The sequence below is a fragment of the Mytilus californianus genome, unplaced genomic scaffold (genome assembly GCF_021869535.1).
Source record: "Mytilus californianus isolate M0D057914Y unplaced genomic scaffold, xbMytCali1.0.p SCAF_12, whole genome shotgun sequence".
Classification (NCBI taxonomy): Eukaryota; Metazoa; Mollusca; class Bivalvia; order Mytilida; family Mytilidae; genus Mytilus; species Mytilus californianus.
In genome coordinates this window covers 8,634,419-8,656,489 of record NW_026262604.1, presented here as the reverse complement: position 1 = coordinate 8,656,489, position 22,071 = coordinate 8,634,419, and the positions used below count along the sequence as shown (strand labels likewise).

The following is a 22,071-nucleotide window of genomic DNA, read 5'->3' as shown; positions in this document are numbered from 1 at the left end:
TACAAGTCTCATTCAGTGACGTCACATATGGGGGAAGATGACGGTATTGTGGTTACAAAAGAAAAGAACATTTCCGTGATAATATGTGATACATATGTTTAAAAACGGCCAACCAAGTTGTAATGGCGTCCGTAAAATCATTTGATGACTTCAACTTTACCACTTAAAACCCGTGATTCAATAGCTTATTTGTAAGCAGCAATACTTTACAAGGAAATAAGCGCAAGTTCTAGAACATATAATTATCTGGAAGATACATACTCCTTTTACAGGTACTACTGGAATGTTACTACGTAGAAATGCTGAAATCATCCCTTTTGTCGTAAAGACCCTCATTGTCAGTTTCTATATGTATGTCAAGATATGAAGCAGCCAAAACTGTATCTGTTTCTAGTTCAATGGGATGAGTGCGTTTAACATAGTCATCAAACTTTAAATTATTTATTGAAAGGACATCATATATAGAACAGAACATAAATTTAAAGGATAATGCTACCTTATTTTCCATCTTGCTGAGAATTTCATCCAGTATACAATCTGCTTTATATGAATAATAAAAAGGTCGGCAGAATAGGAGCACAGTTTGTTTCTCTTTGGAATGCCAATTAATTGCTAAAAACACGTCCTATATGCTATATTCTTTTGTGACAAATTGCCAACAAAATATTAATCATATCGAAAATGTCAGTTTCAGATTTTGTTTGACGTTTGAAAAAAAAGCATTTACATTTTAATAGAGTTGTATCATACCAATAACGATGACTGTTTTAGGAACATAGTTATAACTGAAATGCTTGATTTCATAAATAAGATCGATCATTGCAATTTAGTCATAATGCATCTATTATGCAATGTTAGTTTTAATAATAACATCAACGTCTGAATGTTTTAAAGATATTTACATATAAATCAGACAGTTAGAGTTATTAACAAAAATTCTGAACTCCAAGGTAAATTCCAAAAAGGGAGAGGTCCATAATACCTGACAAAACTAAACGCTCGACTATATCAACAAAAGAACGAATGGACACAATGTCATATTTGGTAAAAAGATGAGTACTACATCAACTTATATTTTCAGGCAGTTGATCATAGATACGACATAAAATATATAATGAACACATGGACACGACAAATGGGGTATCCAGTAATTACTATTACGTGTGAGGGGGATGATTACGTTTTACAACAGTCACGCTTTTTATTGGACGGCAATTCCAGTTTTGGTGCTCCTAGTATATATGAGTGAGTTGAACATTAAGATCTATAATGATTTAATTCTGGCAGTAAACTAACAATTTAACTGCAACATATGTCAGTTTTTTCCGTTTATTTTTTCATTAATAAGATAATTTTTTAAGGTCCATCAATATAATTCAACTTCATTTAATGTATAGTTGACCATTTCTCATATCAAAAAAGCTTACTCTACCTACAATTAAAGTTCATTCCCTCAATTTGTGTGTGTTACCGTGATTTGTCTTCTAAATCTATTTACTATTCCATAATGCGCTCTAAATTTTATTTTACAGTTATAAATGGGTTATACCTTTCACATACATGACGGAGGAACACTCGGACCCGAACAACGCTTCTATAGTCTGGCTAGATATGGGATCAGGTATTAATATTTTCAAAAATGAAAATAACACTTTATATCATTTCGTGCGTTCGAAGTTCTTTTCTGGATTTACCAAAAAATGTGAAGGTGTTTGCCGTTTAAAACATAAAACGCTTGGAGCTTTGAAACTATTTGTCAAGCTTCGAACCGCATAGTGCTCACTATCATACTTCAACAAATTATTGCTTTGTCAATGAAAAAATAGTTTGTACAAAAGAAAATGAACAAAATGCTTCACTGAATTGCTTTAAGAATTGTGTATTTGCGATATAAAGTATGTATACATATATATCATGTATATAAGTACAATAATTAAGATAGATCATGCAATTTCGATATTCTTTTTATGCAATAAATATGAACATAAGAGTATAATTTGTGATATTTGACATATAGTTTTGTATTTTTTGCAGCAACTATTCCAAAACAGGAGAACAGCTGGATTTTAGGGAATGTTTTCTACACTGGATTCTATAGAATTAATTATGAACTCTCCATGTGGCAGTCTCTTGCAGCTCAACTTAATAGAGATCACACTGTAAGTTTCAGTACTGCTTTTGCAACTACATCAATATCTTTTGTAATTATTTTAAAATAAGGAAATGTGGTATGTTAACCAGACAGACAACTGTTAATAGAGTCCAAATGACGTGGATTTAAGCAGTCCCAGGTCCTTTTACGGTCTTCAACAATGATCAAAAACCTTACCGTAAAGTCAGATGTAAAAGGTCCCGATGGGATAAAATATGAAAAAATTCAAACGAAAAATCCATTGACCTGAATAAAAACAAAACAATAGACGAACCCTTAATTGAACAGATAGCAACCAACGACAACTATCAGCATACCGACTTTATACAGGCACATAAAGAGTGTTGCGGGGTTTAAATGTTTTGAGGGAAAACACTCCCTTAACCTGGGACAATGGTTCATACATATGGTTTATATTTCTACTGTAAATTTATGAATTGAATTTTATTTTTTTGTAAATCTAAAGCTTTAAAAAATAGAAGCCATATCGCAGATCGCAAATTAAAAAATAATAGCTCTTCATTTATGCGAAATTTGCTGCATCAATTGCATCATGATTGCATAAATTTTGCATCACATATGAATGATTTTTTCAACATGCACTTTGATACCAGTAAACAGTCGTCTGTTCGATAATTTTACCGACTGTGTCTTATTCCCGACTGTCACATGACACGAGTGTTGATTTGCATGACAGGTAATGTTACCCTGCCAACTCTCCTTTTGGAGTTCATGCGATTCCATAAGTTTTTGTTACCTTGATTTGTATATTCCTGATCGATTTAGGAGATTTGAACATCGGTAAACTACTTTCGCCTTAATTAATTTACATTTTGGTCCTAAATAATTTATAACGTACATGTCCATTAGATCATATCGTATGTAAATTTGTAAATATAAATGACTCATAAGTGGCATAACTTTGCGCTTAAGGTTATGTTAAATAATTCTGCAATTATTTAAGTTCCCAACAGATACACAAAGAACTCGGCATCAAACTTGTCTCTCGAATTTATCAGATATCGTTCGTTTTAGTTCTTCGACACTATATAGACTTTTGGCGAATTCTTTTAGTTTTGTATAGTTGTTAATTGTTTCTTCCAACATACACGTATCGTGTTTTGTTTGATATAGAGATAAACAATACTTTCATTATTTAGTTAGTTCAAAGTTTACAGATATAAATCAGATGAACAATTTTTTCTCCTTTGGTACGTCAGACGCGTGTTTTGTCTGTATGACACTTATCAGTGGCGCTCAAATAAACACAGTTGGGTGGCCAGGAACAATTACGAAGTTGGAGAGCATTCAATAATTAAAAAAAAAATTGTACTAAATGTACCAAATGCGACTATGGCAATTTTATTTCTGAGAGTAAGAAATCCTGAGTGTTTTGAATAATTCAACATTTTATCACAGTAAATTTACAGAAAATGAAAACATCAATGATATTCATGTCAGGACAAAACTGCTGACTACTGGGCTGGTGAAAACCTCGGGGACGAAACGTCCACCAGCAGTGGCATTGACCCATTGCTTGTAACAACTCTTGAAAGATGAATGGCCTATAATTTGGTACGCCAGACGCATACAACACATATTAAGGGATATATTTACTAAAGATAATTCATTTTATGTTGTAGGTATTTCCTGAATCTAATAGAGCTGGTCTGATTGGAGATGCTTTAAACCTTGCAAGGTAATACCAACAATTTATATTGTTCACTCTGTAGCCAGTGCTTTGATGCTGATATGATTAGGTTAATGTTTTGTTATTGTTGATATTCTGGTTATACGTTACAATAGTTGTCTCTAAGCAGACATTGGTGAACATGGCAATGTATGCTTATAGACAACTATTGTAACGTATAACCAGAATTCAAGACGCATTATATGTTTTTGGCCCATTTAAAACTTTCGATTTTAAGTACCAAGTCAAGTTTTCCATTCGATTGATGTGTTTGAGGTTTTGATTTTTCCTTGGAGTTCGGTATTTTATTTTTGTTATTTTAGTTTTGTCAATTGTGCGTAATGAATTCTTTAAAAAATAAAATTATAGTAATAAGATCAGATTACTAGTATTCATTTCTTAAAAAATGCACCAATATACAGAATATATTTCAAAATATTTTTAAATATACATATTCGAAATCGTTTTATTTCCTTTTGACTTATATTTTTGAAATTAGGGAGAAAAAAAGAGAGGCGATAGATACCAAAATGACATTCAAACTCATAAGTCGAAAATAAACTGACAGCGCCATGGCTATAAAAGAAAAAGACCAACAGACAAACAATAGTACACAAAACACAACATAGAAAACTAAAGACTGAGCAACACGAACCCCACCAAAAACTGGGGATGATCTCAGGTACTCCGGAAGTGTAAGCAGATCCTGCTCCACATGAGAACATATAATGAGGAATAAAACCATAAGTAAAAGTTAGACAAATGCAAAAACAAACAATCAACAAAACATAACAAAATAATAGACAACAATTAGTAAAAAAAAATCATTCAGGTGAAGACATAAATTACATCCGGATTAATGAAAATGTGTGTACTGACACAACGAACCATAACACATGCTTTGCACTAATATTAAGGAGGCCTGGTTAGGTGCCGGTACTTGATGTATCTATTAACAAATGTATATATGTTTATTGAATTTTGTCTTAAGAAAAAAAAAAAAAATAGGCAGCAGTAGTTAACTGTTGTTTTAAATTCTATTTAAATTTTATTGCGTGCGTTTATTATTTCGATTTGTGCAGAATGAACAAAAATGCGAGATAAATGATTGCGATTTGTGGAAAAGCTGCATACTAATATATCTGTCAGATATTATAATGCGAGTTCTTATTATTACGATTCTCAACTAGTCGCATTATGTTTTATTCTCCCTTGTCTATAATATTATCTTTTTTCCATAGGGCCCAAACTATTGATTATGAGGTTGCATTAAACATGACAACTTACCTAAAGAATGAAGAGAAATACGTACCATGGAGAGCCTTTGTAGATTCAATAGAATTTATCAAAGGAATGATTTCAAAGCAGGGCTCATATGTTTTATTAAGGGTAAGATATACATGGCGTTCCAGAGACACTTTTATTATATTTGTCTTACTTTTTATTTAGCGCTTAAATGCATTGCATGGTCTGGGTTATCAGATTTACCATAAACAATCTGATCTTTATAATTTGGACTGAAGAGGTAATTGTGAACTAAAATGATCTTGAATAAATCCATGTAATAAATAAAACCAAATGGGGTTAATATTTAGTGCGTCAAAAATAAGCATCTACTGCTATGCATCCATCACGCTTTTCAAAAGTGACACCCTGTAGAATTTCTCAGAACAAGGAAAATGACAAAATCAGATGCAATGTCCGGTGGATATATATTGGACATATTTGCTACTAGTAATTGTGAACATGCGACACTGAGACACAAAATCATCACCTTCTAATGCTTCAAATTGATTTAAATGGTTAAGTAGATAATTGATTCTATGCGAATCTATATTTCAGAAATATCTTCATGACCTGGTGGCACCTGTTTTTGACACTGTAGGAACATCAACATCTGGAACTCTGCCAGAACAGTGAGTGATTGCTAGTCAAAACTTTATTTAAATTTGCTTATGAAATAGTTGATCGTTAAATACGAGAAAAATAAACGATAATCATTCTGTTAATGATGATGCTTAAAATAAATATTACAAGAAGGAAAGTAACATGGCACAAGTCAAAGTTGCCAATGTTTTCTGGCGATAACAATTTGTTCTATTACCATCTCAGCTACATGTATTTGCTATCTAAATTACTGTACTGAATGTCTTGTCATTATTGTCTTTTAAATTTTAGATTTTAAATAGTTAAGTATGACTCCATGTTCATAACAACGTTACAGTATTTAGAAAAGTAACAAAAGTAACAGTCTATGAAAAAGGCCTGTGACCAAAACGTAAACTTGGACATTGTCTTTGAATTATTGATGTAAATTCAATTCATTTTCTTTAAAAATGTCGAAAGCATTGAACATATGTATGTTCGAAGTTCAGTCAAATGTTATAACCTTTTTAGCTCACCTGGCCCACAGGTCCAAGTGAGCTTTTTTTCATCACTTGGCGTCCGTCGTCGTCGTCGATAACTTTTACAAAAAATCTTCTCGTCTGAAACTACTGGAACAAATATAATCAAACATGGCCACAATCATCATTGGGGAATCTAGTTTGAAAAATTTGTCCGATGACCCCGCCTGCCAACCAAAAATGCCGACATGGATGAAAAATAGAACATAGGGGTAATATGCAAGTTTTGTCTATTATTTTGAAAACCATTATAAATAGAGAAAATCTGACGAGGGCAAAAATGTTCAGAATGTTGAGATCTACCAATTGTCTATGATGTCAAAACTGTCAGACGACTTCTTATAGGAGTTAGGCCAATTAAAATTAATTGATAGATTTTCATCCCCGCCCGCCCCTCTGAAATCGTTCCGCCCCATTTTTTTTTATTTTGAAAAATTTACGATTTCCGGATTTTGTTCATTTTCGTTACCGGTAACTGTCGATAATTTCGTTTCATTAATAACATCCTGTTTCAAATTTTGGTTTTTGCATTTCTTTGTATGTTTGATTCGTTATACATGTATATACATGATAGAACCTTATTATTACACTTGCATATATGAAGAACACGTCACAAGAGCGTTTCATATCTAATAAAAAAAAAAAAAAAAAATCCTCCCACCCACCCCATTTTTTTCAAAAATTTGGATGAAAATCTACTAATTAAATTTACTTGGCCTTATTGCTCTGAAATGACAAATTTTACTATTTGTTTTCATTTTTGCTCATTATCTTGAAAACTATAATAGATAGAGAGAAAGTTTAAATTGCAAACATGGTTATCAAGAAAAGTTTTAGAAGTAAGTCTAATGGTCGAATTCGTCAGTCGAGTCCTTATTAGAGATATTGCCCTTTGATGACGATTTTAACCATTTTTTTGTGTTTTTGTCTTATATCTTAAAAATTAAAATAGATAGATAGTAACTAAAAGAAGCAAAATTGACCACTAAGACAAGATATACAATTAGGACATGGTGGAAATCGTCCGACGACGCCTTATTATTACCATTTACCGACGATTTTTACCATTTTTTTGCGTTTTGCCTTATATGATAAAAATTATAATAGAAAGATAAAAACTTAAATAAGCAAAAATGATCAGCAAGACAAGATCTACTAACAAGTCAAATTTTGCCTATATAGTTAGTAGACTTTCACTCTTTATAAGAAAAAAGAATGAGGATTTTACCCCCTTTTATGTTTTGAACAAAAACTAAAGAAATAGAGAGGAACTAAACAGACTAAATGATCAGCAATACAAGTACAACAAAACAGAGATTTTTGTCGAGAATTCTATTTAGAGCCTCTAGTTTGTTTGTCGTGAGTTTTTTAAAATTTCTTTGTAAACAAAATATAAGAAATAACGTCTATTTCCAGGCACATGAGAGACGTAATGCTACAAACAGCATGTGATGTTGGTGTGGTTAAAGCTATTAATTATGCCAAGGAAATGTTCAGGAAGTGGAAGACAGAAGGTATTAAGTAAGTATAACCTAATATTAAAGATTTTCCTATTTCCAATTTTCTTACTGCACTAGGTGCAATTATATAAACAGTACCATTTTTTTGCACTGGAAACGCATTTCGACAGTTAATGACTCAGTCGAGGCCAAAATATTTGAAACTCCAAAACATAATAAAAACGTTAAAGAGCAAGTAAAACCGAAAATGACCAAACCCAGACAATCATCATTTGATTCTATAGGCGTACTACTCTATGACCTCTGTTCACAGTTTTGTTTCTACATTGTCCAAATTATCAATAAAAAAATGTAATATTCATGTTTTAGTATAACCAATGTAGACTTGGAATTGGAAAAAAAAATGCCTGTGAAACATGTTAAAGTCTACTTTAAATTGGTGATGCATGCTTACCCTGTCAAAGCAACCGGTCTGGCTCCTTTATAGAGCTTATGCGATTTCGTCAAGTTCTTGATTTGTCTCTTCTCAATGGATTTACGAGATTTGGACAACGTTAATAACTTATTGTTGACTTTTAATTCATACTTTCTACTTCTAGGCATTTTAGTAACTATTTAAGAGTGTAATTTATGAATAAAATATACGTTTGTTATTAGCTTTAAGAAACAAACTGCTAAAGAAGGGTCTTCATTCATTCTTTGATTATGGGTTCCGTGGTTAAAAAAGGCGATGCAATACCAAGGTGACAGTCAAAGCCAAAAGTCGAAGAAAACCCCACAATACCATGACAAAAATAATAAGATCGTGAAAAAAATCAACAGTTTAGATTGGTTTATAATCATGAGTGTTACTCTTTAAACAGGGAGTAAACAAAAACAATGGTGTATTCATTCTCTACTAAACAAAAGGGAATACTACTTCATTGTTCTTCGCACATTCTCAAAAAAAATATAATGTGTCATAAGGGGTATTTATAACACTTGTGTATTTATTTGAAAGGTTACCATCTCAGTATTCCTTGGTTATCTACACTGTTGGAGTCAGAGAAGGCAGTGTAGAAGAATGGGATTATGTCTGGAACAAGTCTAAGTCCTCCAATGTTGATGGCGAAAGAGAAATGTTGATGGACGCTCTAGCGCAATCGCAAAAACCATGGTTACTCTGGAGGTAAATCATAATAAATGTGCATATGAATGGTAAAATATAACGCTTGTAAAGAAATATCATTCTGAAATAATCGAAAACACGATTCGAAACGTCTGAACATAAAAGAACATTAACTCTGGTCAAGATTTCAAGCTAAACGTCAAATATTTTCTTGTGAAAATAAGGCACCGTTAAAAAAATATCGTTTTAATTAATCCAGAATAGTTCAGTCACTTTTCTGCAAATTGTTGCAATTTTATTACATTACATTAGATAATCGAATTTGCCTCCATTTGAATAGATAGTAGCCACAGTATTACAAAACTGACTGCAGATGAAAAGCCACTGAACAATAAATAACACATTCTTACCTTTTATCTTTTATAACAGGTATGCTAACTGGATATTTGATAGTTCAAAAATAAAAATGCAGGATGTTCGGCTTGTTGTCAGCTACTTTGCCAAGAATCCACTTGGTAGAATGATAGCTTTGCATTTGCTGATGACAAAATGGGAAAGGCTTAATGAACAGTAAGTATAGAGTAAAATAACAAGAATACCGAACTCCCAAGGAAAATTCAATACAGAAAGGGCCTTATCAAAATTAAATGGTAAAATCAAAAGCCCAAACACATCATACGAATGGAAAACAACTGTCATATTCCTGACTTGGTACTGACATACTTTATGTAGAAAATGGTGGATTAACCCTGGCTTTATAGCTAGCTTAACCTCTCACTTGTATAAAATCCCATTATATTGACACAATAGACACAATGGACACAAGCTACTTTCTATATTTAATTCCGACTTTTAAACTTTTATTTATTACAAGAAAATGTCAGCATTTTGAATAAAAATAGGTGATAATAGAAATAGTTCATTTACAGAAAAAGGAAAACATTTTTCACAATTTTTTTCTGATTTTAACATTTTATATTCATGTCTATATGATTGTTTTTGCTTGATTTCAACCATTGAATTTCTGGACTGATAGATCACGATGTTGTATTATTTTTAATCAAATCACTTTAATGTACCATTTATATTTTGGATAATTTCATGATTTCTCAGTTTAGTTCAAATCAAGGAAATACTTTGATGATGTTGTTTCCGGAACCTGTCAATATTTCAATTGTGCGTTTGTGTAAATAGCTTAAAGGTTATAAGCCTTAAAAGCGGTTAAAATAAGAAGTATTGTTCTATTTTTGCACATAGTTTATCGTTAATGAATACACTCCGACTGATATTTAAGAAACTATAAATGACAATGTAACTCTGAAAAAAGAATAATTTTTGAATTGTAAATCAATCCAATTACTTAGAAAAATTATTTGAACCTCTATATATATGATCTGTAGTTGGTAAGTCAGTAGGAAGTTAACCTTATTTAAAAAGAGGTAATCAACAAAGTAAATATGAACAGATGTTCATTAGCAGTTTGTAAAACAGGTGAAGGAGAATATATATCAATATCATAAATTCCCTATTCTTTAATAGAACGCCTTAAACTGCGTGTTTAAGGCCGTGCTTTGGTGTGAATTTAGTGACGTATTACAAATCCATATATTTTGTTTCGTAAGGTTTGGTGGAGATAATTTTCTTCTGCGAGAAACGATTGGTGAGGTTACTCAGTATGTGAATACGGAATTTGAATATAAACAGGTATGATATCCATATTTGAGGAATCGCACAATCACAAACACCAGACTAAAATATATAATGTTTAAGTGCAAATCTGCCTGAGAATCAGGTAGTGGTGAAAACAAGACAAACAAAAACCCACATACTTTTACATTAATTTCAGTTCAGAATGTATGATGATGCACGAATATAACCTTCGTTTCCTTTTCCTGTTCTGGCATTTCAAGATATGCACTACAAATTAACAGGAGGAGCTTACTCCGTTATTTGCTATCATTCTAATCAAAATTTATCATGATATTTCTCGAATTACCAGACAGGAAGAAACGAAAAACCTACCATTTCTAACTAAGGATGAGGGTAACTTCAATATAGGATTGTTAGGTCGGCGGTTTTTTTTTCGGCCATGTTTTGAAATTCATCTAAATTGACTGATTCTTACGAAGACTGGCACTTTAAAAACACTTTTTTTTCTGCCGGAATTTCAAAATCTTTAATTGAATAATTCGAAAAGGAAAGTTATCATGGTTATGGTCAAAACTATATAGACATTTAATTTGGTTTATAATCAAAACAAATTATTCAAGCTGTATAAATATCGAAAAATCCACATACCTTTTCAGAATCGTAAATTATTTCAACGATGATCATTTAAGAAGATTCATTAGTTTGGAAATATATTTTACATGTGTTTTGCTCATGGTTGAAGGTCTTACGGTGACCGATAATTGTTAACTTCTGTGTCATTTTGTCTCTTGTGGAGAGTTGCCTCATTGGCAATCGTACCACATCTTTATTTTGATACTAACACTTTTCAGTTGAAGCCTTCCTTAGTAATATTGAATATATGTATTTATACTTCCCCTAATAATCATGTGGGGTAAACATTAACTGGCAGAGGTATCATCTAATCTGAAACCATGTATCATTTCCGTGATTTATCTAGACTATCAACCTATTTTATTTTCACATATTTTTTCAGCTTGAGAGACTCTTCCGGGATAAACCACCAAAGGTCGCAAAGAAAGAGGCGGAGAATGCATTAGCCCTAATGAGGTAATTTATAATATATTTATAATAAGATGCTGTCAGATTGACAGCAAACCGGGTTTTCCTGCGTGAAAATGTTATTTGCAAATCTGGACCCCCAAATAGGATCAATTAAAAAAAATAAATGAATTTTTGTAGGGTTCAGAAAAGGAATAGCCAAAATCAATCTAAGTATCACTCTTCGCTACTTTAAGGTCTACAACTAAACAACGAAAAAGCTTAAATCGTGAAATTCGAACCTGACCTTCATTAAGTCACAGGAAACAACATATCTAAATATGCAAAAATTTCTTCAAAGTATTTAAAAATTATTGCACGGATACTGTTTGGTAGCCGCCCGTCCGACCGCCCGACCTCCGTACATCACCAAATCAATAACCGATATTTTCCTTTGTGAGATGAGTTGTTTGACATATATTTAAAACACGTGATTATCGAGGAGAAAATGGAAACGTTAAACATTGGTATCTTACATAGTTTTTTTCTAAATAAAGGTGAACAGTCATACGATAAACAGATACATTGTAACACTTAGGATTGCCTTTGATGATAAACATTTAGTCCTCTAGTCAAACATTTACTTATCAGACAAAGAATGAAATTAAATAAAATAGGTTTTTCATTTATTATGTATATAAATGTTTAGGAAATGAATGTATATTTCCAAGCAGATTTCTTAAAATCAGATTTATAATCAACATGCTGATATTTCACGAATATAACGGTTAGGGATTAACCAATGCTTTTTCACAAACGTTCCTCAAATGCAGTATCTTGGTGGATCATTCTGTTTTTATTTGTCATAGTCATTTGTGCAAATGAGTCATAAACATTCCAACTACAAAGGGTTGAGAAGAGACAAATAAACAATATATCATATATAACATTCTCAAAATTCAAAATAACAATTATGAAATAATATTACATTTCGTTGTTGAAATAAACTTTGAATCCGATATGTTTTTTCCTGTTACAACTCATAGAATTAATTTTCTCTGAAGTGTGATATATTTTTTTAAATAAAGATTGCACAGTATTATTTCTATTTATAGAGCAAACATAAAATGGATGGAATTGAATTATGCCACAATCACAAACTGGTTACGGGATCATGTGGTTGGAATGCTCTGAGATTGTCAGAGATCACGTAGTTGGTATGCTTTAAAATTGTTGGACTTTTATTGATGATGTGACATAATTTCTGAAAGAAAATGTGCAGTGACTTAAACACAGTGAAGCATTTTAAAACAACAAACAGATGTATTAATTGTTAATTGTATTTGTATATATTGTGAATTAATGTTGACATTTGTTTGTAATACTTCTTTTATCTATTAAAATTACTAAATGTTACTCGGTTTTAGTTTGTAACCCGAATTTGTTTTCTCTCAATCGATTTATGACTTTTGAACACCTGTATACTACTGTTGCCTTTATTTATGCCGCAATGAAGTGGTAATAAAAACCTGAAAACTTTCTGACCCATTGCGTAAAATTAGTTCGCTTAGGTTCTGTTCCTATACATTGTATCGCCTTTCATCTTCATGCAAGGTAAGTTTGAAATACTGTGCATGCTGCATTCAATCCGTTTGTTCACACTTCGTAGTATAAGTCGAAATTATTATCTTCAAAACAATTGTTAACACTATGATTGTTAAATTCAAAGGAAGAAAATCTCATTTCTAGTTTAATAAGATAACAAAACGATATTCAAACTCATAAGTCGAAAAATACTTAAGACGCCAAGGCAAAAAGCGAAAAACGACCAAAAATCAAACAGTCTACAAAACCCAATCTAGAAAACGAAAACACTGAGCAACACAAACCCTACAAAACGTCAGATATTCCAATACGGTAAACCAACTCGTTATGCCGTCCGTAAATTTTTTGAAAGGGATAACTTTTACATCACCACTTGGAACCCTTGGTTTAATCGCTTCCTTATAAGTTGCCACCATAATTTACTTAAAATGATTTTCTTTACGGTGACCAAAGAGTTATTGGTCTTTTGCCCTTCTTCTGGTTTGATCTACCTACTGGTATATTGTCTGTCCACAAAGTTACCAGATGGCCGTTAGCGTGGTTTCATACAAGTGCGAGGTTTAGCTAGCTATAAAACCAGGTTTAATCAATAGTTTTTTACACCAGGAAATGCATGTACCAAGTCACACATTTGATAGTTGTTTTCCTTTCGTGTTTGAGCTTTTGATTTTGCCATTTGATAAGGTACTTTTCGTTTTGAATTTTCCTTTTGTTAGGTCACTTTTTGATATTCACACAATACATTCGTATTTCAATTTTTGCTTAAAACGGATATCATTTTATTAAAACTCAGGTTGCTATTCTCTCAGATTATTAGACAATGTTTGTTTTACATGATCTACACTTTCGGATGTGATGCTCTATAATTTCACAAGTAGAAAACTAACGGGTATATACATTGTCGCGAATATGTAAAACTTAGGTATATCCTTATGGAAATAGATCGAGGCTCTAAGGAAATTGCGTACATAGATCGCTTAGTGGTCGTCAATAAAATGTGAATCACCAAATACACTATCCATGACAACAAGTTTGTTTACCGTATATTAATGAGTAGAATTTTACAATTATTTGCACTAAGAGATTGATTTTCATGATAATATAAAAATTGCGCTAGAACATATTTTCCTTTTAATTCTTATAATTGTCTGAATTGTTTGAACATATACTACGAGCGGGTTAAAATCTCCTGTTCAACTAATCGTGTCACTTCATTCGTTTCTGAAGCATATCGTTTACATGACGTGACACTAAAGCCCTTTGTATCAATTGTCTTAATCTAGGAAATTACCAAATTTTTACACGATAGGGACATGCTATATCTTTAACGCTTATAAGTACGGTACGGTATACACAAAAATAAAATCACATGATAATAGAATTTTACAAGATGTCACCGAAAGAAACAACACAAGCATTGGAAAGTAAATGACAAAAGTACAATGCACATACATCATTGTATATAAAGCAAAAGCCAAACAAACCCTGTTTTAAAAGTAAGAATGAACGCAGCTGTTCGAGGAGAGCAGTTCCTGCACAACTAGTGGTACTTATCACTATGCTCATGACCGGTAAAGTAATTCATATTCGATGATGTCATAATATCTCATCGACGATATCAACTTATTATTTGGTACACCAGAAGCGTGTTTTGTCGGCATAAGACTCATCAGTGACGCTCGAATCAAACAATAGGAAAGGTAACACCTTCTTTACAGTGGCACCTATAATTAAAAGATAATGCTACTTTGTTATTTGTTGTCAAGTCCCTATTTGAACAAGGAAAACATGAACAAGAAAAGGATCACAAATTGTTCTTATAGGTATATCGACTCTTTTAAAGAACGACTCCCCCAACCATTACAAATTTTCTGTCGTCAATTATTGCTCTACTTTGTAGCTTATAACAATTAAAAGATGAAAATGGTTAAAATATGGTACAGACATACGACACAAAAACCCTATCTAATAGCGAGAGTACAATGAAATTCCTATACAAAACATACATGGAGGCAAACACAGATTTTTTGATAACATTTGGTGATAGGGATAGTTAAAAAGGTTTGGACTTTTATTGTCTAATTTTCGTGTAAATTGTTAGTGGATGAACAAGTAATTTATCGATCTGTGTATTCATATCAAACGATACAAGTATTTTCATTTTCGTTTATCACAGTTTACAATTGTGATGTTATGTTGCATTTTGATTGATTCGCAATTATGTATGATAGTATTACAAATCAGTACAACTTATATTTTGTGTAAATTTTAAAGCACTTTTAACGAGAAATTTCAATATGTATATCCTTTAATTTTTTCGTTTTCTGAATATGATATGTAGTTTTTTGTAGCTCTCTGATGATTTGCGTATGCCCGTAAGAAATTCTCACCGTGTATGCCTTCGAAATGACTCATATATTCATTGAAACACTTAATATTTAGATCTCATAAAGACCGTATTTTTCTTCGAATTGTCTTTTTCGTTGGTTTGATTAAATTCTCATTAACAAATATTCAATTTTTGTTTGATTGATTTGGAATTTTTAGTTCTCAAAATCATTGTCCAATGTATCAATTCTAAAAGATGATTGAAAAAGTTTAATGCCAAACAAATGTACTTTAAACATTGAACAAATAGAAAAATTTTGGTTTGTTCCGAATTATTACAAAAATGATAGAATTTACATATCTGAAAACTTAAATCACATTCATCAGTCGTATTTGTTATCCAATTATTGTTTTCATATTCAAGATATTACAGATTCCTCTTCATTCAAAACACTCTGTTTTGATCCTTTGTGTCGGTCCACATCTAAAATAAAAGAGCCAATTTGAATGATCTAAATTGATTCTTTATCGGACAAACACTAATTATATTAACAGGACAAAAGGAAATAATCAAAACACAACCGTTGTGGAACGTTTGTTTGAGGTTCAAAGTTCGACCCGTGGCCAAGTGCAATAAGGTAACACAGTGTAAAAGTGTTGATTCTTTGCCTTTAGTTTTGTCAAGGGCCTGTAGGGATTTTGAGTCATTATTAAATGTAATATAACCTTTATCCAGAACTTTAATCATTTAACATATAAGAGTATAAACAATACATAATAAAGTGAATATAGCGCTCTGTAAAACTAAAACCATGAATTTCAGAATTTACTGAATCAGCAATATTTTCATTGACCCCTACAAAAAAGTTATTGTAAGTTCAGAAGAGAGCATTTGAGACTTAAGATTTCGATATAAGATATTTAATTTCAAACCTCATTTGCAACCTGATGGGCTTACACATTATGTATCTCATAGCAAAGCTCCCTAGGCATCCTTTTGTCAGGCCAAGTGTAGTTTGCTTGCTAATCAGGTTTATTATTTCAACCTGCCACCCTGAGAGTCTTGTATTTTTGTTTGTTTATTTTGTGTTAATCTTGCATATGTATAATCATAAGAAGATAATGTATGATTGCTAATGAGACAATTTGCCATCAGATACCAAATGAGATAGAAGTTGACAACTACACGTCACCATACAGCCTTCAACAATAAACAAAACCCATACCGCATGTTCTTTGTTAAAATAAGAATTTTCATTAGCATATATCATGTATATGTTTAATATCTACATAACATAGCTTACTGAGTGATAAAGCATGTGAAAGTTTACTTGAATCTTCTACATATGATACACGAAATGGACGACTGAATCCTATTTCTATGAAAGATGTATCAGGAATTCTGGCAACACTTCTTTGCTTGTTTGGAATTCAAAAGAGCTAAATACAAATGTTGTCTCGTGTGTTGTTTGACTAATGATTTGTGTCGTGCTGTATGTAGGACAGCTGAAATGATAATGAAAATATGCTTTTTAAAATCGCTTGAAAAATATAAGGTTTCGAATGAGTATAGAAGGATTTATATTTTTCTGATTTATATTTATATTTATGTAAGTTAAATTCATTTGTAAATGAGAGCTACATTAATAAATAGACTTTCTTGTGTATTTTCTTGATGAATACAGGATTCAAATAGTGACAAAATTGTATCATTCAAAATACAGAGACAGTACTGGTCAAGCGGGCCAGATCTGTAGAATTGCAAGGAATATATATTTCAATAAATAGCATACATTTATCCCAGTAAAGCTAAGTAATTCAAATCTGATTTGAATGGTATATTATATCTATTCAATTTTGATTCGTACAAGGGTTTTAATTATAAAAAAAAAATGATATTGAACCTGCTTCTCTTATTTGCATATCTATAGTCTATGTTCGTGCATATCAATTTGAATTTAACTTCACACCAAGTTATCAGTTACCCATTACATGCCTTAATTAATGTTTATTTTATGCAGTGGTTTGGTAATATGGTTACAATAAAATGGTGGGACGATCTGTGGTTAAATGAAGGATTTTCCAGTTTGTTAATGTATTTTGCCATGGATCATATTTACCCTGATTGGAATATTGTAAGTTTAATGGATTTTTTTTTTTGAATACTAGAATATCACGAGTTAACTATGTCTTGCTGGTTCATCTTATTTATCCGTTTTTCAAATATTAGTCTAATTCTTAGAAGACGAACAATTGAAAATTTTACCATGTAAATTTTGTGTTTTGTTGTAATGACTTGAATAGTAAGACAATTTAAAATACCGATTACACATAAATTACCCCTACTCCCCCCCCCCCCCCCCCCCCCCCAAAAAAAAAGAAGACAAAACAAAAACTAAACAGGACATTACAACATACCACACAACCCATGCTATTAAGAATTCTAATAATTGGAATATTGTCTACTTTTTTTTTATTATGTTTATTATGTTTAATGTTAAGAATAAAACTTTATTTTGTACAGCAAATCAAGGTTTTACATATTTTTATATATATTATCTTTTTTACAGTTTAATTTATATGTTGTTGTTAAAGAAGTATTTACAGTTATGCTAAAAGATGCTTTACCTACGTCACATCCGGTTTCAACACCAATTAGTACACCTGATGATATTGCCCAAACGTTTGATACTATATCATATAGCAAGGTATGACTTCGTTTCTCACACATTTATATTCATTAATTGTAAATAAAGTAATTTTCGCTAGCGATTTATGTTCGCGAATTTCGGAAGTATAAAAATAACGCAAAATGCGAACATGTACAACTCAGATCTAACGACTTTCCTTATATAAATACATCTAGAACATAATAAGATCGGGAAAGCAAGAAAGAACTATACGTGAAAATAAGTAGGTTTACAATAAATTTACCATTTATCTCATATTGCTGATAATTTACTTTTCACTTATAAAATCATGACTAAACGACTCTTAATACATTAACCGTCTTAAATGCAGCACGAATTAGGTGAAACTTTGTCTAATTTTGAAATGAGACTTTTTTGTTTACTTTAGGGAATGGCAGTGCTGCGCATGTTAATTGGCTTTGTAGGATGGGAAGACTTTAAACAAGGATTAAGGGTAATGATGTTGCAATTTTGTTATAAACATGTGTCACACGTTGGATACTAGGCAGGTGAACCTTGTTGTATTAAACATTTTTACAATTATTAACTTGCAAAGCTAGTTATATATTAAGCCGACAGTAGTTTACCGATATGAAAATCTCGTAAATCGAGGAGGAATAGACAAATTAAAGTAATAAATAAATAAACTAAGGTATTTGCCTGAAATCGAAAAAGAGTAACAGCAATACATAAGGCATCCACTTTTTGCCCTGATTAAGTAATCTTGTATGAGGCTTTATTATCGTGATATTTTTTATTCTATTGATTATCTAGCAAACACAATACATCAAAATTTACTAAAAAGGGGTAAATTAATGTAGTATTGATATTCCTTTTTTTCAAAACAATTCTGCTTTATTGATTTGTACATTTGTTCTTGTACACGAAGACTACTATACGTAATGAGTAGGATTCATACACCCTTCAATTGTCAAAAGATACACATTTGAAACAAGTCAAGAACAGCTTGATATTACTGTTTACCAGCAGTCAATTGATCATTCAATCAAACAAATTCAACAAAAACAGACGTAAACTATATACGTTGATAACGTTCAGATATATTCTGCATCATAGGTTGGGATTAAATAAAACAATATCCATATAAATTTTCAGATTGTATGTGTCCACATCTTTTGAATATTTTAAAACATCTTACACTTGTTATAACTTTAAGTTAAACAAAGAAAAATGAAAGAATTGACTGATGAATGACCCCATCGCGGGACCTATAGTTGAAGATTGTTTTTTTTCTGAACTGACTCAAGATCTAATACTGATTTAGGTAAACAGTCGATATGTTATTTGGTACTGCTACCTAATTAAAAACAATAATCTAATCACGGAGATACACGGCGATGAAGTTAGTTTGTTGTCTTCATTTCATACACTGATTGATATATGAGTACACATCCCGACTTTTTCATTCCAGCTGTATGTCATCAAATACCAATTTAAGAATGCTGAAATGGATGAATTGTGGGATCAGTTTTCAGAGGTAACTTTGTAAAATATAGCATTCCGATTAAAAAGAAGATCATGTGTCCATTCTTTGCTTATAAGACAACTGTCGGGACAGACATTTTATTTTAACAATCAAATTGAAATATTATGGAGACTACAAAATCAGGCAACTTTAAATCCTTAATGCGCGAGTAAGCCAAGTATTTACATCTGGATAACTAATATCATATAGAAACGATGATTTAAATCTTAATCTACTTTCATGTTTTAGGAACCTTAATCTAACAGAAATGATTAAAAAAAGTAGACACATAGAAACACGTTTTGTAGAATAAAGGACAGACAAGATCGTTACCAGTAAAAACAACAAGGACATTGAAAAAAATTAAAACGAAAATTGAAAACTTGAACAAGAGTAGTTGGAACCCTTTTAAAAGGCTGTTGCTCCTGAAGGATAATCAGATACTGACACACATCTGGTATCCGTTATGTTGATCATGGTAACTACAAATGATTATTACAAGTCTCATTCAGTGACGTCACATATGGGGGAAGAAGACGGTATTGTGGTTACAAAAGAAAAGAACATTTCCGTGATAATATGTGATACATATGTTTAAAAACGGTCAACCAAGTTGTAATGGCGTCCGTAAAATCATTTGATGACTTCAACTTTACCACTTAAAACCCGTGATTCAATAGCTTATTTGTAAGCAGCAATACTTTACAAGGAAATAAGCGCAAGTTCTAGAACATATAATTATCTGGAAGATACATACTCCTTTTACAGGTACTACTGGAATGTTACTACGTAGAAATGCTGAAATCATCCCTTTTGTCGTAAAGACCCTCATTGTCAGTTTCTATATGTATGTCAAGATATGAAGCAGCCAAAACTGTATCTGTTTCTAGTTCGATGGGATGAGTGCGTTTAACATAGTCACCAAACTTTAAATTATTTATTGAAAGGACATCATATATAGAACAGAACATAAATTTAAAGGATATTGCTACCTTATTTTCGATTTTGCTGAGAATTTCATCCAGTATACAATCTGCTTTATATGAATAATAAAAAGGTCGGCAGAATAGGAGCACAGTTTGTTTCTCTTTGGAATGCCAATTAATTGCTAAAAACACGTCCTATATGCTATATTCTTTTGTGACAAATTGCCAACAAAATATTAATCATATCGAAAATGTCAGTTTCAGATTTTGTTTGACGTTTGAAAAAAAGCATTTACATTTTAATAGAGTTGTATCATACCAATAACGATGACTGTTTTAGGAACATAGTTATAACCGAAATGCTTGATTTCATAAATAAGATCGATCATTGCAATTTAGTAATAATGCATCAATTATGCAATGTTAGTTTTAATAATAACATCAACGTCTGAATGTTTTAAAGATATTTACATATAAATCAGACAGTTAGAGTTATTAACAAAAATTCTGAACTCCAAGGTAAATTCCAAAAAGGGAGAAGTCCATAATACCTGACAAAACTAAACGCTCGACTATATCAACAAAAAAACGAATGGACACAATGTCATATTTGGAAAAAAGATGAGTACTACATCAACTTATATTTTCAGGCAATTGATCATAGATACGACATAAAATATATAATGAACACATGGACACGACAAATGGGGTATCCAGTAATTACTATTACGTGTGAGGGGGATGATTACGTTTTACAACAGTCACGCTTTTTATTGGACGGCAATTCCAGTTTTGGTGCTCCTAGTATATATGAGTGAGTTGAACATTAAGATCTATAATGGTTTAATTCTGGTAGTAAACTAACAATTTAACTGCAACATATGTCAGTTTTTTCCGTTTATTTTTTCATTAATAAGATAATTTGTTAAGGTCCATCAATATAATTCAACTTCATTTAATGTATAGTTGACCATTTCTCATATCAATAAAGCTTACTCTACCTACAATTAAAGTTCATTCCCTCAATTTGTGTGTGTTACCGTGATTTGTCTTCTAAATCTATTTACTATTCCATAATGCGCTCTAAATTTTATTTTACAGTTATAAATGGGTTATACCTTTCACATACATGACGGAGGAACACTCGGACCCGAACAACGCTTCTATAGTCTGGCTAGATATGGGATCAGGTATTAATATTTTCAAAAATGAAAATAACACTTTATATCATTTCGTGCGTTCGAAGTTCTTTTCTGGATTTACCAAAAAATGTGAAGGTGTTTGCCGTTTAAAACATAAAACGCTTGGAGCTTTGAAACTATTTGTCAAGCTTCGAACCGCATAGTGCTCACTATCATACTTCAACAAATTATTGCTTTGTCAATGAAAAAATAGTTTGTACAAAAGAAAATGAACAAAATGCTTCACTGAATTGCTTTTAAAATTGTATATTTGCGATATAAAGTATGTATACATATATATCATGTATATAAGTACAATAATTAAGATATATCATGCAATTTCGATAATTTTTTCATGCAATGAATATGA

The 22,071-nt window shown here is 31.5% G+C and overlaps 1 protein-coding gene and 1 pseudogene across 1 annotated transcript in view; both read left to right on the top strand.

The window, feature by feature from the left end:
• The window catches only part of LOC127721323 (aminopeptidase N-like), a 48,452-nt gene extending 35,551 nt beyond the window's left edge, over positions 1 to 12,901 (top strand). Inside the window, exons 10-21 of the mRNA XM_052228057.1 lie at positions 1,082 to 1,245; positions 1,533 to 1,621; positions 2,035 to 2,159; positions 3,796 to 3,851; positions 5,084 to 5,231; positions 5,685 to 5,758; positions 7,664 to 7,768; positions 8,708 to 8,875; positions 9,245 to 9,385; positions 10,438 to 10,519; positions 11,481 to 11,554; positions 12,601 to 12,901. Of these exons, the coding sequence (XP_052084017.1) occupies positions 1,082 to 1,245; positions 1,533 to 1,621; positions 2,035 to 2,159; positions 3,796 to 3,851; positions 5,084 to 5,231; positions 5,685 to 5,758; positions 7,664 to 7,768; positions 8,708 to 8,875; positions 9,245 to 9,385; positions 10,438 to 10,519; positions 11,481 to 11,554; positions 12,601 to 12,679 (1,305 nt within the window). The 3' untranslated portion in view covers positions 12,680 to 12,901. The remainder of the gene's footprint in view (positions 1 to 1,081; positions 1,246 to 1,532; positions 1,622 to 2,034; positions 2,160 to 3,795; positions 3,852 to 5,083; positions 5,232 to 5,684; positions 5,759 to 7,663; positions 7,769 to 8,707; positions 8,876 to 9,244; positions 9,386 to 10,437; positions 10,520 to 11,480; positions 11,555 to 12,600) is intronic.
• A 4,532-nt stretch (positions 12,902 to 17,433) lies between these two features.
• Positions 17,434 to 22,071, top strand: part of LOC127722267 (aminopeptidase Ey-like) — a 28,630-nt pseudogene continuing 23,992 nt past the window's right edge.